Source organism: Podarcis erhardii (genome assembly GCF_964252035.2).
Source record: "Podarcis erhardii genome assembly, chromosome: 7".
Classification (NCBI taxonomy): domain Eukaryota; kingdom Metazoa; phylum Chordata; class Lepidosauria; order Squamata; family Lacertidae; genus Podarcis; species Podarcis erhardii.
In genome coordinates this window covers 90,084,247-90,100,504 of record NC_138511.1, presented here as the reverse complement: position 1 = coordinate 90,100,504, position 16,258 = coordinate 90,084,247, and the positions used below count along the sequence as shown (strand labels likewise).

Below are 16,258 nucleotides of genomic sequence, written 5' to 3'. Positions count from 1 at the left end.
TTTTGCTTTTTCATTATCTGTGGCTTCCTTTAGTGGGTGGGATGTTTTAATCCCCCCTTTAAAAAATATGAACGCTTCTTAGATTTTTCTGTGCTTCGTTTTACGTAGGTTTTAAGTGCATCTTGTTTACTTGTTTATTATTGTAAGTCGCTTTGGGTTGCATTTGCAAGAAAAACAACTAAAAAATGTAACAAATAATAATCAATACACTATGCACTGCCTGCAACCTTCCTGGATGTCATGATTTTGTTCTTTTCACAATGTCTGTGACACTGCCATCACCCAAATTTATTCATTTATTTCGTAAAATTTATGCATCCCTTGAAAAAAATTATGCACTTCTTGAATGCCACATTCATGTGGATAGAGGCTCAGATTTGACCAGGACGGGATCACTGTTTCAGCAGTTTATTTGTACAGTATATATTTTGGTAATGTGTTTTATATATATATATATAATACACACACACACACACACACACACACACACATATACACATATACATACAAATAAATAATTTATTTAATTTATTATCTACTTATTTAACAAATATACAGATTTATTACAAATGCAACATAGCTACATATAAAATCTCATTGCAATATAAAATTATGTTTCCCATATTGGTAATTTAATAATAACATCATAAGCTTGTGACCGATGATCGCATTCTCATAAAATTAGGCTAGTTATAGAGAAGTAATTCTAATATGATATTATTATTATTATTATTATTTATTAAAGCTGTTCTCTTGCCCAGGGCAACCCAGAGTGACTTCCAACCAAACAAGTAAGCAGGCAATAAACCCCACATAGATACATTGAAACCAAGAGGAAAGAAAAATACTTTAAAAAATATCCCACCTGTTCCTAAAAGGCAATAGAATCTGTTTAATTACACTGGGAAACAAATTTTTTGTTGCATTGACACCTGCAGTTGTTCTAACCTAATTTTGACATGCTGATTTCATATCTAAAGTTGGTTTTGTTCTGTAAGCTCCAGGTTTTTTTTTTTTTTGGCAATTCATGTTTTTCACTTTTCACAATAATCTTTGTTTTTCACAATGCAAGAATTCAACATTTTATTAAACACATAGCCAAAGTAGTACAAAATATAAAAATAAAGAAAAATTACCATGTGGTTAGGGTAGATCAATGTGTCAGTGTCCATTCATCCCCAGTGGAAATATGACATATCGGCAAAAGTCGAAAATTGAAAGATAACTGTAGCATGTACACGAAAATCGATTTCAGATTTGAAATCAGCATTGAAAGAACATATAAGAACAGTTGAAAACTCTCGTGCAACAGAAAATGAAAAAAAAAAATAATGTTCCCCAGTGTTAGCAAAAGGCCTGGGAGAAGAGGAATGTGTTTGCCTGGTGCCTATAGATATGTAGTGAAGACGCCAGGCGAGCCTGCCTGTGGAGAGCATTGACAAACCAGGAGCCACAGCAGAGAAGGCCCCGTTCTTGTGTGGCCACCCTCTGGACCTCTTGAGGAGGCGGCACAGAAATAAGGGGCTCATATGTTGACCACAGGGTCTGGGTTGGTTCATATGGGCAGAGAAGGTCCTTGAAATATTGTGGTCCTGAGCCATAAGGTTTTATAGGTCAGAAACAGTACAGTGGTACCTTGGGTCTCAAACTTAATCCATTCTAAAACCAAAGCGTTCCAAAAGCAAGGAGTGCTTTCCCATAGAAAGTAATGCAAAATGGATTGATTGGTTCCAGACTTTTAAAAACAACCCCTAAAAAAGCTACGTAACATGAATTTTACTATCTAACGAGACCATTGATCCATAAAATGAAAGCAATAAACAATGTACTGCAGTCACACAATCAATCAATCAATCAATCAATCAGTACAGTAGCTGAACTGGGTTCCACACAGTCACAAAAAAAGCCGCAAAAACAAAAACACAAAATAAATAGCAAAAACAGACAGGCCTCAGCATAACACTCAAAACGGAAGTGAGGCACTCAAATCGGAAGCGTAACACCCAAAATGGAGCATGTTTGGTTTCCGAAAAAAGTTCACAAACCGGAACACTTACTTTTGCAGTGTTTGGGTTCCAAGTTGTTTGCGTACCAAGGCGTTTGAGAACCAAGGGACCACTGTATGTTGATTTGGGACTGGAAACTAACTGGCAGCCAGGAAGAGAGTAACATGCTCAAACCGTCTTGTTCCGGTGAGCAGCCTGGCTGCCGAATTCTGCACCAACCAAAGTTTCCAAACCGCCTTCAGAGGCAGAAAGAGGAATGAAACACATACCACAATTTGTGTTCCTCTTTCACTTCACTTTATATTCTCTAAAGAGCTCCCATTCTTGTCCTAATCTATTAGTTTGATACTCCCCTCATTTCACTGAAACAGCACAAGTTATTCTGTTCAATGGTCTCATAAACCATTTCCTAAATTGATGAGTTTCCTTTTGCTTCTGATAATTCACATATATAATGCATGCTGCTGTGGTCACATTATCCAATAATTTCTATTTTGGGGAATTGAATCTTTGATATATATTTGTAAATGTGCATTTTTTAAAAAATCAAGGGGTATTTCAAATAGGTTGATATTGGTATAAGCTGCGCAGCGATGTTAAAAGGCCATAAAACTGTCAGCTCCATCATCTAATACTCATGACCTGTTGTAATTTACTTGGCAAACAACATCTCCTCTTATAGGCTCTTGACAGGCTCTGCCTTTCATACAGAAGAACATGCAAGTAGATGAGCCTACTTAAAAACAACAACCACCACCAGCTCATACGCTCACAAATTCCGGCTTTCACTAATTTTGGCATGTTTTATATAAAACATTCCTCTCCAATTGGCACAGGTTAATGTGCCTATAATGGGACGTGGGTGGCACTGTGAGTTAAACCACAGAGCGTAGGACTAGCCGATTGGAAGGTTGGCGGTTCGAATCCCCGCGATGGGGTGAGCTCCCGTTGCTCGGTCCCTGCTCCTGCCAACCTAGCAGTTCAAAAGCACGTCAAGTGCAAGTAGATAAATAGGTACCACTCCGGCGGGAAGGTAAACAGCATTTCCGTGCGCTGCTCTGGTTCACCAGAAGTGGCTTAGTCATGCTGGCCACATGACCCGGAAGCTGTACGCCAGCTCCCTCAGCCAATAAAGCGAGATGAGCGCCACAACCCCAGAGTCGGTCATGGACCTAATGCTCAGGGGTCCCTTTACCTTTACTAATGTGCCTATGTGGATGCACGCAAAAATAATTAGCAGAGCTTTGTTTCCACCTTAACATTGCATCCCCCCCCCCTTGACACTGCCTGTGCATTTTTCAAGTTCCCCTCTCCAGCCATGAGGTCTAGAAACCTGTTTACAGTGGTACCTTGGTTCTCAAACACCTTGGTACTCAAACAACTTGGAACCCAAATACTGCAAACCCGGAAGTAAGTGTTCTGGTTTGCAAACATTTTTTGGAAGCCAAACGTGCTCTGATTTGAGTGTTATGCTTCCAGTTGGAGTGTTACGATGAGGTCTGTCTGTTTTTGCTATTTATTTTGTGTTTGTGTTTTTGCGGCTCGTTTTCTTTTGTAACTGTGTGGAACCTGGTTCAGCTACTGATTGATTGATTGATTGATTGATTGTGTGACTGCAGTACATTGTTTACTGCTTTCATTTTACGGATCAATGGTCTCGTTAGATAGTAAAATTCATGTCAAATCGCTGCTTCAGGGTTTGTTTTTAAAAGTCTGGAACTGATCAATCCATTTTGCATTACTTCCTATGGGAAAGCACACCTTGGTTTTGGAACGCTTCGGTTTTGGAATGAACTTTGGGAACGGACTATGTTTGAGAACCAAGGAACCGCTGTATATTAAAAGCAACACCCCCCAGGCAAGGTATTCAGTATTGGAGGGCGAGTGTGGTGCAGTCTTGTAGAATCCTGAACTTGGATGTCAGAAATCTGAAATAAAATCTCTTGCCAGGATTGAAACACACCCAACAACCGTGGGTGAAAAGCCTGAGTTTCCTAGCCAAACCCACCTTATTGTTTTGTTTTGACAAATGCCGTGTAGCGCCTGTTGTCTTAGGAAATGGCTCGCCTCTTCTTTCTCACTGTACCCCTTCTGTTCCCCAGATGATAACTTGTCAGGCATCAGCGGGATGGAGGTGGACGACCGCATCTCCTACCTGGAGCAGCGATTGCAGCTGCAGGAAGATGAGATCCAGGTGCTGAAGGCCGCTCTGGCCGATGTCCTGCGGCGTCTCAGCACCTGCGAGGAGAACGGGCTCAGCCTGCAGAAAAAGGGACCCAGCAAAGGTATCAGGGAGTTGGTGGGGAGGCGCTGGGTGTGGGTGTCCGTCCGTCCGTCCGTCTGTCCTGCAGCTCCCTTGTCTCTGGGTCAGCTATGCCCCTTAGCCAGTTGTCTGGGTCCTTGACTTAATAATAATAATAATATATTTATACCCCGCCCATCTGGCTGGGTTTCCCCAGCCACTCTGGGCGGCTTCCAACCGAATATTAAAAACAATACAGTATCAGACATTAAAAACTTCCCTAAACAGGGCTTCCAACCAAATATTAAAATACAGTAATGCATCAAACATTAAAAGCTTCCCTAAATAGGGCTGCCTTCAGATGTCTTCTAAAAGTTGGGTAGTTATTTCTCTCTTTGACATCTGGTGGGAGGGCGTTCCACAGGGCGGGCGCCACTACCAAGAAGGCCCTCTGCCTGGTTCCCTGTAACTTGGCTTCTCACAGGGAGGGAACCGCCAGAAGGCCCTTGGAGCTGGACCTCAGTGTCTGGGCAGAACGATGGGGGTGGAGACGCTCCTTCAGGTATCCAGGTCTGAGGCTGCTTAGGGTTTTAAAGGTCAGCACCAACACTTTGAATTGTGCTCGGAAATGTACTGGGAGCCAATGTAGGTCTTTCAGGACCGGTGTTATGTGGTCTCGGCGGCTGCTCCCAGTCACCAGTCTAGCTGCCACATTCTGGATTAGTTGCAGTTTCCGAGTCACCTTCAAAGGTAGAGCACATTGCAGTAGTCCAAGCAGGAGATAACCAGAGCATGCACCACTTTGGCAAGACAGTCCGTTGGCAGGGAGGGTCTCATCCTGCATACCAGATGGAGGTGGTAGACAGCTGCCCTGGACACAGAATTGACCTGCGCCTCCATGGACAGCTGTGAGTCCAAAATGACTCCCAGGCTGCGCACCTGGTCCTTCAGGGGCAGAGTTGCCCCATTCAGGACCAGGGAGTCCGCCACGCCCGCCCACCCCCTGTCCCCCCAAAACAGTACTTCTGTCTTGTCAGGATTCAACCTCAATCCGTTAGCTGCCATCCATCCTCCAACCGCCTCCAGACACTCACACAGGACCTTCACTGCCTTCACTGGTTCTGATTTAAAAGAGAGGTAGAGAACTTAACCAAACTGGGACATACCGGTAATATTAATTCTTTTTTTAAAAAAAAAACACCTTATTGTTCCTTATTAAAACTGAATGTGCTGTTTTTCAGCCCAAATAGGCCTACAAATCAGCAAGCAACAGTGCAGTGGTACCTTGGTTGTCAAACTTAATCCGTTCTGGAAGTCTGTTCAACTCCTGAAACCGTTTGAAAACCAAGGCACGGCTTCCGATTGGCTGCAGGAGCTTCCTGCACTTTAGCAAAAGCCTCGCCGGACGTTCGGCTTCCGGAAATCGTTCGGAAAAACATTACTTCCAGGTTTGCGGCGTTCGGGAGCCGATTTGTTCAGGAGCCAAGGCGTTCGTCAACCAAGGTATCACTGTACTGCAATAGAATAATTCGTTTTAGGGGGAGGAGCAGTAAACCAAATACTGCCCCCTCCAATAAACCAAATAAAAAGTAATTTAATTTACTGTTTATTTGTGATTTATTTTTATTTTTGTAAATACATAAGAGACTGGCAGCTAACATGGGAGATAAATCTATCGAATATGGCGAATGAAGAATCCCATTCTGAAGGCCTGTCAAAACAAGACCGTCTCCCACTGACAGGAAAGGAGCTGGGCGGGTCCCCTGGGGAAGCGAGTTCGAGAGTCTGGCTGCCACGACTACAAAGGCCTTGCCCCCCCCCCACCTTCCTTCAGACAACAGCAGCGTCTGGTGCTACGCTCTGGTTCACCTAAATTTAGGCGGTGTCACGTTTGCTATTGTACGCATCCATCATTTCTTGTGGGCAGTATATATTTCGGAATCTCTGTCCATAGTAAGTTGGATATTTACTACAAGCAAGGTTTCCCCCCCTTCATTTCTGTGAGCAAGCTTTGGTTATTGGCTGCAAAAAGAAGTTAATTTGCTGATACGGACACTTTTGTGTCCGACAATAAGTGGGTGCAATGACTGTTAAGAATTAACGCTCTGTATAATTCAACACAAGGGACGGAGGTGGCGTTGTGGGATAAACCACAGGGCCTAGGGCTTGCCGATCAGAAGGTCGGCGGTTTGAATCCCCGCGATGGGGTGAGCTCCCGTTGCTCGGTCCCTGCTCCTGCCAACCTAGCAGTTCGAAAGCACATTGCAGGGGGTTGGACTAGATAATAATAATAATAATAATAATAATAATAATAATAATAATAAATTTTATTTCTATCCCGCCCTCCCCAGCCGAAGCTGTGCTCAGAGCGGCTAACAACAATAAATGTAACACAGCATTCTAAAATCAATTCATTCTAAAATCAATTCAAAATCAAATTAATGGCAACCATTGGGCTAGAGTTCTGTGAGGATGACCAAAGGAGGGGGTCAGACTGTGCCTTGGCCAAAGGCCTGGTGGAACAGCTCTGTCTTGCAGACCTTGCGGAAAGATGTCAAGTCCCGCAGCGCCCTAGTCTCTTGTGACAGAGCGTTCCACCAAATCGGGGCCACGGCTGAAAAGGCCCTGGCTCTGGTCGAGGCCAGTCTAATCTCCCTGGGGCCGGGGATTCTCAGGGTGTTATTATTTGCAGACCGTAAGTGCCTCTGTGGGGCATACTAGGAGAGGCGGTCCCGTAGGTACGAGGGTCCTAGGCCGTATAGGGCTTTAAAGGTCAAAAGCAGCACCTTAAACTTGACCCTGTACTCCACCAGGAGCCAGTGCAGCTGGTATAGCACTGGGTGAATGTGATCCCGCAGCGAGGACCCCGTAAGGAGTCTCGCTATGGCATTCTGCACCCGCTGGAGTTTCTGGGTCATGACTCTCTGGGTACCCTACACTCTGTGGTTGTGTACCCTACAATTCTGCGATTCTGCGATTGTGGCCCCGTCTGGAATTAACACATTGTCTCCCTTGCAGTTTACCAGCTGTTGAGGGGTCTGCCTTCCAGGCCTGGCTTGAGCAATGGGATCATCCCCCAGAGGAGGGGCTACTCGACCTCCCCGTCGTCCCCCAAGAGAGAGCTGCTTCCTGGGAAAAGGTGAGGGGTCCCAAGAGCGCCTTGAACAATGGCCTCATATTCCTCTCTCCTCCTCCTCCTCCTGCTGCTAAATCTCTTCTTATCACAATTATTTAACTGGGGGAGGCTGCAGGATTACTCAGAAACGTTTTGTATTGGCTGGCTGTGTTTAAAATGCATTTTTTTTAGCATGGTTCGTGACTAGAAGCCAACCTTGAGGGCCAGTTTGATCCAAAAAATGTAGGTGATGAACAGAAGAGAAGTGGAAAGGAAATGTACACAAATCCAAATTTCAAATTCTGAAGTGATTGATGGTTCTTCTAAAGCTCAGTTTTTAGAGCACTTTAATTTTTTAATAGTTCTACAAATATTTACCTGCAGTAAGGGAAAAACCCTCATTTTTTCCAATTTGAAGAGATACTCAACAACCAGGGGAGATTAGAAGAGGCTTGAATGAGGCGCTTCAAAGCCACAGAAGGCGGATAAATTTTTCCACTGGGCAGGTTGGCTACTTGTCAAAACTGGCTGTAACTTTCCTCGTTTCCCTTTCTCTCTCTGCAGACCGATTCAGGGAGAGAGGGAAGGCTTAGATGCTTTTGTTTTCATTTGGCACGAATCAGAATTTAGTTTCTTCTCCCCCTCTTTTGAAAGGCCTGGTTGTGATGGGGCAGGGTTTCCTTCCAGAATATCTGCTGAGCTGAAAGATGATTAAGGTTGAATGGAGACTGGCAGGTGTGCATAGAACAGCACAAGAACAAAAATTAAAACGCTAACTTTAAGAATCTGCTTGAATGACTACCCGGTGGGGGGGCCGCCATGTATTGAATCGGACCCAAGATCCATCGGCTTCTTGTTCCCAGTAGCTGTTAGTCAGCTGCTTAAAGGCCGGCTTCCAGTTTCTCTGAATACAGAGAGTCCACAAGGGGAAGGCCAAAGATGCGTCCAATATGCCTTTGCTGGCAAATTCACTGCCAGTGAGCCACTGTCGTTCTGCATCCATCTTGTCTTTGAATAGGGGTTACAAGGACACAGCAGCCCAGGTCTTGCAAGGAGGGTCTCTTTGGCGCAGGGCCTCAAGTCTTTCGAAAAGCCATCTTGCAGAGAAGCTGAAATCTACTCAGTCAAGACTGGATTTCATGCTCTTTATTCAGCTCATAGTGGTGAGGAGGAATGGAAGTTCCCCCAGAATGTCTGCCTTATATACATTATTCACACAATGGGCCCCACGTGATTGGCTAATTCCGGGATTCTCCTGTAGGCCAATCAGGTTGCGGATTCACTTCCACCTGGAGCTGGATTGGGTGGCTCCTGCAGACCAATCAGACTGCTGCATTCTGGATCCTATTGTTCTAGGACCAATCAGACTGCTGCATTCTGGACCCTATTGTTCTAGGACCAATCAGACTGCTGCATTCTGAATCCTATTGTTCTAGGATCAATCAGACTGCTGCATTCTGAATCCTATTGTTCTAGGACCAATCAGACTACTACATTCTGGATCTTATTCAACTCAGTACATAAGAGAAGCGGTCTTGCAAAGTGCTTAGCTTTTCACGCAGCCGGCTCTCGCTCCTTGCTCGCTTCTGCTAGGCGCGCATCACGCTGCTTTCCTTCCCTGCATCCCTCTTTTTCTTTGGCCGGCTCACCCTCCCACCTGCCTGCCCCTTGCCCTTGTCTCTGCCTAGATTGCTGAGGCTCTGTCTCCCACAGCGGGCGAAGCTGGGCTTCTCCAGAGCGCCCAGCCTCACTCAAGCGAGAGGGGATCAAGGACCAGAGAAGCCGCACCACTTCCTCCAGCAGCTCCTGCAGCGGGAAACACGACGGGTACGTGTGAAAGCCAGGCCCGCAAATCCATCTACAGAGGCTGCATGATCTTTGTGACAATTTACACTAACATAACACAATGCTACGGGACGCGGGTGGCACTGTGGGTTAAACCACAGAGCCTAGGACTTGCCGATCAGAAGGTCGGCGGTCCGAATCCCCGCGACGGGGTGAGCTCCCATTGCTCGGTCCCTGCTCCTGCCCACCCAGCAGTTTGAAAGCAAGTCAAAGTGCAAGTAGATCAATAGGTACCACTCCGGCGGGAAGGTAAACGGCGTTTCCGTGCGCTGCTCTGGTTCGCCAGAAGAGGCTTAGTCATGCTGGCCACATGACCCGGAAGCTGTACGCCAGCTCCCTCGGCCAATAAAGCGAGATGAGCGCCACAACCCCAGAGTCGGTCACGATTGGACCTAATGGTCAGGTGTCCCTTTACCTTTACCTAACCTAATGCTATGGGATGCAGGTGGCGCTGTGGGTTAAACCACAGAGCCTAGGACTTGCCGATCAGAAGGTTGGAGGTTCGAATCCCCGCGATGGGGTGAGCTCCCGTTGCTCAGTCCCTGCTCCTGCCAACCTAGCAGTTTGAAAGCACGCCAGTGCAAGTAGATAAATAGGTACCGCTCTGGTGGGAAGGTAAGCGGCGTTTCCATGTGCTGCTCTGGTTCGCTAGAAGCAGCTTAGTCATGCTGGCCACATGACCTGGAAGCTGTACGCCGGCTCCCTCGGCCAACAAAGCGAGATGAGCGCCGCAACCCCAGAGTCAGCCACGACTGGACCTAATGGTCAGGGGTCCCTTTACCTTTAACATAATGCTATTCTAGGCAGGAAAATAAGCTCCTCTCTCGCAGCTCTGCTTCAGCAAAGCTCATTTGACTTGCGCTAGCCCAAGCAGCGGAGTTTATTTGCTAGGGACGCGCCTTCGCTTTTAGCAGCTCAGGTTCTGCAAGACCCGTTGCATCGGCTTCGCGGAGCAGCTGAGGTCTTGCAAAGTGAGCCTTGCTTCGCCTACCTAAACCACCCTCGGGAGCGTAAACCGGAAGCAAAAGGCGCCAGCCGAAAGGCGGAGAGTTGCGAGATCGGATTTCAAAGCCCGAGCCGGGAGGAAGCGATGCCTCCCTCCCCAAAACCGGATATCTCCTTCTTGAGGCGCGCAGCAACTTTCCTCCGTCCCTGCCATAGCGGGTGGGGAGTTTCCTCCCCTCCCTGTCACTCTTAAAGCCACAGGTGCCCTACTAGCGCGTCTACACGCGCACTGCCGGATTCACACGTGCACGGCCATCACGCATCTTAAGCCATCCCTCGGAGAGCAACGGCCCTCGGTCCGCTAGTTGAGCCGGGGCGAAACGGCGCCTGCTTCTCGCTTGCGCTCCGTGGGAAAAACGTGGGGTTTTTTCCCAGGCGTCTGAAACAGCGCGGCTCTTTTCCCCGCCGCCTCTTCCAGCGCCGGTCAACAGCACGTAGAGGGTTAAAGAAAGGCCCCGGCCCGGGGGAGGGAAAGTGAAAGCCAGGAAGGAGGGGAAAGTTGGAAAGTTTCCCTCCCGGGCCCCATTGCTCCGCCGCATCCCCCGGGACGCGCCTTGCAGTTAGTTGCCTCGCATTTCCAGCTGCCGGCGGGTGGGGCAAAAAGCAGCCCGGGCAGGAATCCTCCCCATCGCTGCTCGGAAGAAGCCTCCCTCTCCGCCTGCGGAATATCAAATATAAAGAGCCCTTTCCCCCAGCCTAAGAGCAAAGCCAGGGGCATCCACCATGAAGAAGGCGGCAGGGAGCCTCAGCCCCAGGTAAGGCGGCGTTTGCGTTGATGGAGGGGGCCGCTTTGCGCCTTATTTCTTCTCCAGCCCCTATTTTCAACGCCAGGTGGATCATACAGAAGAAGAGTGCCTCTGAGCACGTGCAGAGTGGATTGAGCGCTGACCGCCCATCTCAAGGAATTGCATCCTACTCTTTAGGCCTTTTTGTTTTAAACGGGGGGGGGGGGTGAGCAATGCGTTTGGCTGATCTGCTTTGCCATCTTCTTTCCGGGTGGGGCACCTGGGATACGGTTGCTAAGTTTGGATATGAGTTTCTCTATGTTAAAGTGGGGGGGGGGGAGAGAGAGCAGGGAAGGGAGTTCTACCCAGGGTGCAGAATTGTTCCTTAAGACAGGTGACTTGGTTTGCTGGGCTTTGCTGGGCCTTCTATGCAAAGAATCAAGAAACAGCAGAATTGTGGAGTTGAAGGGACCCTCAAGGGTCATCCAGCCCAACCCCGTGCAATGCAGGGATCAAAGGATGGGGAGCTAGCTGCGAAATAAGGCCAGCCCTGCAGGAACTCAGGGTTTCAGAAACGAATCGGGTATAGGGTGGGGGACCCTTATCGGTGAAGGTCTTAGGGATCCCACAAAAAGGGGCAACAGTGCTAATATTGCACTGCCGTAAGCTGGGGGGGGGGCTGGCTGTTGGCATCCCAACTGGTGTTGCTGTGGGGTGGCGGCTTGGGGTGCCACTGAGTTGCAGGCGACCAGCTGGTTTTAAAAGTACTATATGAAGAATACCTTTCGGGTTTTCTGCCCCCCCTTCCACCCCCGCCATTGCAAAATGGTTTGGCCTAGTCCTGGAGGGTGCAGCCTGCAAGAAGCAGAGCAAGGGTAAGCAAACTAAGGCCCCGGGGGTCGGATCCGGCCCAACCGCCTTCTAAATCCAGCCCACAGACGGTCCGGGAATCAGTGTGTTTTTACATGAGTAGAATGTGTGCTTTTATGTAAAATGCATCTCTGGGTTATTTGTGGGGCATAGGAATTTGTTCATCCCCCCCCCCAAAAAAAATATAATCCGGCCCCCCACGAGGCCTGAGGGACAGTGGACTGGCACCCTGCTGAAAAGGTTTGCTGACCCCTGAAGCAGAGGGTGGGATGCTCCAAGCCAATTGGATGTTGTTGTTTAGTCATTTAGTCGTGTCCGCCTCTTCGTGACCCCCTGGACCAGAGCACGCCAGGCACTCCTGTCTTCCACTGCCTCCCGCAGTTTGGTCAAACTCATGCTGGTAGCTTCGAGAACACTGTCCCACCATCTCGTCCTCTTCTGTCCCCTTCTCCTTGTGCCCTCCGTCTTCTCTTCTCATGAGGAGGCCAAAGTCTTGGAGCCTCAGCTTCAGGATCTGTCCTTCCAGTGAGCACTCAGGGCTGATTTCCTTCAGAATGGAGAGGTTGGATCTTCTTGCAGTCCATGGGACTCTCAAGAGTCTCCTCCAGCACCAGAATTCAAAAGCATCCATTCTTTGGCGATCAGCCTTCTTTGTGGTCCAGCTCTCGCTTCCATACATCACTACTGGGAAAACCAGAGCTTGAACTATATGGACCTTTGTTGGCAAGGTGATGTCTCTGCTTTTTAGGATGATGCAGGGCTATTATTTCACCTGCAGCCCCATTTTACTGCCTCGAACTTGCCTAAGGCCACCTGTTCGGTTTCCTGGCATTGTGCCCAAGGGGAGGGGGGCTCAATCTGAGGCCTCTCCTGCCCCCAATCCTCCTTGCTCCACAGCCTCAGGAAACTAGAGCCCAAGGGAGGCACCCTGGGCGGTCCCACAGCCTGTTCCTTGGTGCAGACAGGGGGGTCTTGCAGTGGTGCCCTCGAGGGAGGGGGTGGGAGAGGAGGCCCACTGCCTTGGCTGATGCAAGATCCGAGCAGGATCCCCCCAGAGAGAGAGAGAGAGATGGTGAGAGAGAACAAACAGGGAGGAGGCGGTGGCAGCAGAATCCCCTGGGCAGGGCATGGAAAAGGGTGGGGAACGCCCTGCCAACTGTTACTCTAGATGGAGGGAGATAAAAGAGCCTCGGAAGACTGACAGGGAGGTCGCCCCGCCCTTCTCCAAAAGAGAGAGAGAGAGAGAAAGGGAGTTATTTAACTCCTTGGTCGCTGAGTGGTGGGGGAGAGGCTGGTGGTTTAAATGTTTCCTGGAACAAAATCAAGCGGGGATAAAATGCATTCCGGGGTCCCCAGGGCAGCCTCTTCGGCAGAGATGCTGAGATCAAACCTGGCACTCATTGGTCGGAAAACTAGAAGGCGGGAGCAAGTTTAATTGATGCTAATCAACTGGCTAGAGGGATGCGGTTAAACCACTGAGCCTAGGGCTTGCCGATCAAAAGGTCGGAGATTCGAATCCCCGCATCGGGGTGAGCTCCCGTTGCTCGGTCGCTGCTCCTGTCAACCTAGCACTTCAAAAGCACCTCAAAGTGCAAGTAGATAAATAGGCACCGTTCTGGCGGGAAGGTAAACGGCGTTTCCGTGCGCTGCTCTGGTTCGCCAGAAGCGGCTTAGTCATGCTGGCCACGTGACCCGGAAGCTGTACGCCAGCTCCCTTGGCCAGTAAAGCGAGATGAGCGCCGCAACCCCAGAGTCGGTCACGACTGGACCTAATGGTCAGGGGTCCCTTTACCTTTAATCAACGGGCTAGTATGGAGTTTGCAGAGGTTTTACTGGTGGGTGTTATGAGCACGAAAAAAAGCCTTGGAAAGAGAGAGAGGTGGATTGTAGAGTTGGAAGGGACCCCTGGTGTAATAATAATAATAATAATAATAATAATAATAATAATAATAATAATAATTTATTTGTACCCCGCCCATCTGGCTGGGTTTCCCCAGCCACTCTGGGCTGCTTCCAACAAAATGTCACACTAAAATGTCACACATTAAAAACTTCCCTGAATGTCTTCTGAATGTCAGGTAGTTGTTTATCTCTTTGACATCTGATGGGAGGGCATTCCACAGGGTGGGCGCCACCACAAAGAAGGCCCTCTGCCTGGTTCCCTGTAGCTTTGCTTTTCACAGCGAGGTAACTGCCAGAAGGCCCTCGGAGCTGGACCTCAGCATTTGGGTAGAACGATGGAGGTGGAGACGCTCCTTCAGGTCTACTGGGCCTTTGAGGCCGTTTAGGGCTTTAAAGGTCCAGTTCAACGCCCTGCAATGCAGGAATATGCAGCTGCCCTGTTTGGGTATCGAACCTGCAACCTTGGCGTTATCAGCACCACGCTCTAACCAGCTGAGCTACCCCTGACCCACATATCTTGAGGTGACCCCACATGTTTCCACACTGCGCTCTGCATCGGAGACATTTATCTGCCCCTTTGCAGTGGGCAGGCTGATTTCAACGGACCTTTAGGACCTATTTAGCAAGATAGTTCTGCTCTCCGCGTTCTTACTTGCATTTCTTACATCGGAAGCATCAAACGTTTCTGAATCCCAGTTGCTGGAACCACAAGAGGGGAGAGGGCTCTTGCGATCAGATCTTGCTTGTGGGTTTCCCACAGGAATCTGGTTGGCCCCTGTGAGGTCACGATGCTGGACTGGATGGGCCCCCTTTGGCCTGATCCAGCCAGGCTCTTCTTCTGTTCTTCTCTGTTCCTCCATCTGGCTTCTTGCATCCTACCTTACCCTGAAAGCTGAGAGCATCCCTGATAGCAGGCAGCGGAACATCGTTAATAATTGTACTGGACTAAATGGACATGGGTGGCGCTTTGGGTTAAACCACAGAGCCTAGGACTTGCCGATCAGAAGGCGGACGGTTCGAATCCCCACGACAGGGTGAGCACCCATTGCTTGGTCCCTGCTCCTGCCAACCTAGCAGTTCAAAAGCACATCAAAGTGCAAGTAGATAAATAGGTACCACTCTGGTGGGAAGGTAAACGGCGTTTCCGAGCGCTGCTTTGGTTTGCCAGAAGTAGCTTAGTCATGCTGGCCACATGACCCGGAAGCTGTACGCCGGCTCCCTCAGCCAATAAAGCGAGATGAGCGCCGCAACCCCAGAGTCGGCCACGACTGGACCTAATGGTCAGGGGTCCCTTTACCTTTTTAAATGTCCAGAGCTATTAAGAGTCTTCAGAGAATACGGTTCGGCCTATAAAACTTTGCCACATGCAGTTTTGGAGTCTGGGCACTTGCTTGGTGGGTAATGCGCTTTTGCAAAGTCCCCCGCTCCCTATGCATTCACAAGCCCGCGAGCAGCACGACTACAGAGGCCTGTTCTTCTTCTCTGATGCGTTGGCAATGCTTGGCATGGCTTTTCCTGCTGAAGCAAACGTCTCTAATGGGCTGCAAGCTGTCTTCCCCTCCGGTGGTGCCTCTCTTGCTATAGACTGATCTGCTTTGACGTCACGGAATGAGCAGCAACATTCTGCCTGCCAGGATGCGAGGATTTGTTTGACGCAGGTGCAGCCGCCGCGAGGGGAGTACAAGCCCGGCAGAGGGAGGTGGAAGAGCGAACCGCATGCAGAATCCAAGGATAGCAGAGGGTGTATTTTGGCAGAAAGGCAGGAAGAGATGCGAGGGTCAGCTGAAAGCTGTTTGCTGCCAACGGGAGGCTGAAGATGAGAGAGGGGGAATAACTCTGTAGTTGGATTGTTGCAGCAGAGATCCGCCTTCCTTTCATCCTCCACCACAGTCTTCCCTTTTCATCCTAATTGTCTTCTCTCTTTCCCTCGCAGCAAACCTAAAGAATCCACCTTCAGCGCTGGTGAGTAGATGCTGCCACACTTTGCAGTTTGTGGTGGGGGAAAACACCCAGGAATCTAGTCCGAGGCTGGGAGCTGGGCATGGCCTTAGAGGCCTGGAGGTCATACGGAGTGGCTGAATGGTGTGCGCTTGCATGCTCCAGGTTGTACAAAAGTCTTGAGAGACGGTGTGTGTGTGTGTGTGTGTGTGTGTGTGTGTCCTTTTAACACAGCAAGAGTTCTTAGAATAGCGGGGGAGTAGACCGGTCAAAGAGGGAAACTTCTGATAAGGTTGCCTTCTGCAAATTGTCCCTTTGTGGTCGCCAGGAGGGAGGGACCTTGCTCGCCCCAAGTGATTGGCTTTCTCCACCAAGCTTTTCATCTCCGCCAAGCTAAGCAGTTGGCTCCTTACCTCTCTCGCCCTGACCTAGCCACTATGATCCACGCGACGGTCACCTCCAGACTGGATTATTGTAACTCGCTCTATGTGGGGCTGCCCTTGAGACTGACCCAGAAACTCCAGCGGGTGCAGAATGCCGCGGCGAGACTCCTTATGGGGTCCTCGCTGCGGGATCACATTCACCCGGTGCTATACCAGCTGCACTGGCT

The 16,258-nt window shown here is 49.1% G+C and overlaps 2 protein-coding genes across 7 annotated transcripts in view; both read left to right on the top strand.

Annotated features, from left to right (window-relative positions):
• Nucleotides 1-16,258, top strand: part of EML2 (EMAP like 2) — a 53,046-nt gene that overhangs the window by 4,177 nt on the left and 32,611 nt on the right. For 3 of the 5 annotated variants that reach the window (XM_081868866.1, XM_081868865.1, XM_081868867.1), the window contains exons 2-5: nucleotides 4,109-4,291; nucleotides 7,267-7,387; nucleotides 9,077-9,190; nucleotides 15,644-15,672. In XM_081868866.1, coding sequence (XP_081724992.1) covers nucleotides 4,109-4,291; nucleotides 7,267-7,387; nucleotides 9,077-9,190; nucleotides 15,644-15,672 — 447 coding nt within the window. Of the gene's footprint in view, nucleotides 1-4,108; nucleotides 4,292-7,266; nucleotides 7,388-9,076; nucleotides 9,191-10,268; nucleotides 10,969-15,643; nucleotides 15,673-16,258 lie in introns of those variants that run through there. The other 2 variants (XM_081868868.1, XM_081868869.1) reach the window with 2 other exon arrangements.
• Nucleotides 1-16,258, top strand: part of FBXO27 (F-box protein 27) — a 62,951-nt gene that overhangs the window by 28,381 nt on the left and 18,312 nt on the right. The window lies entirely within an intron of this gene.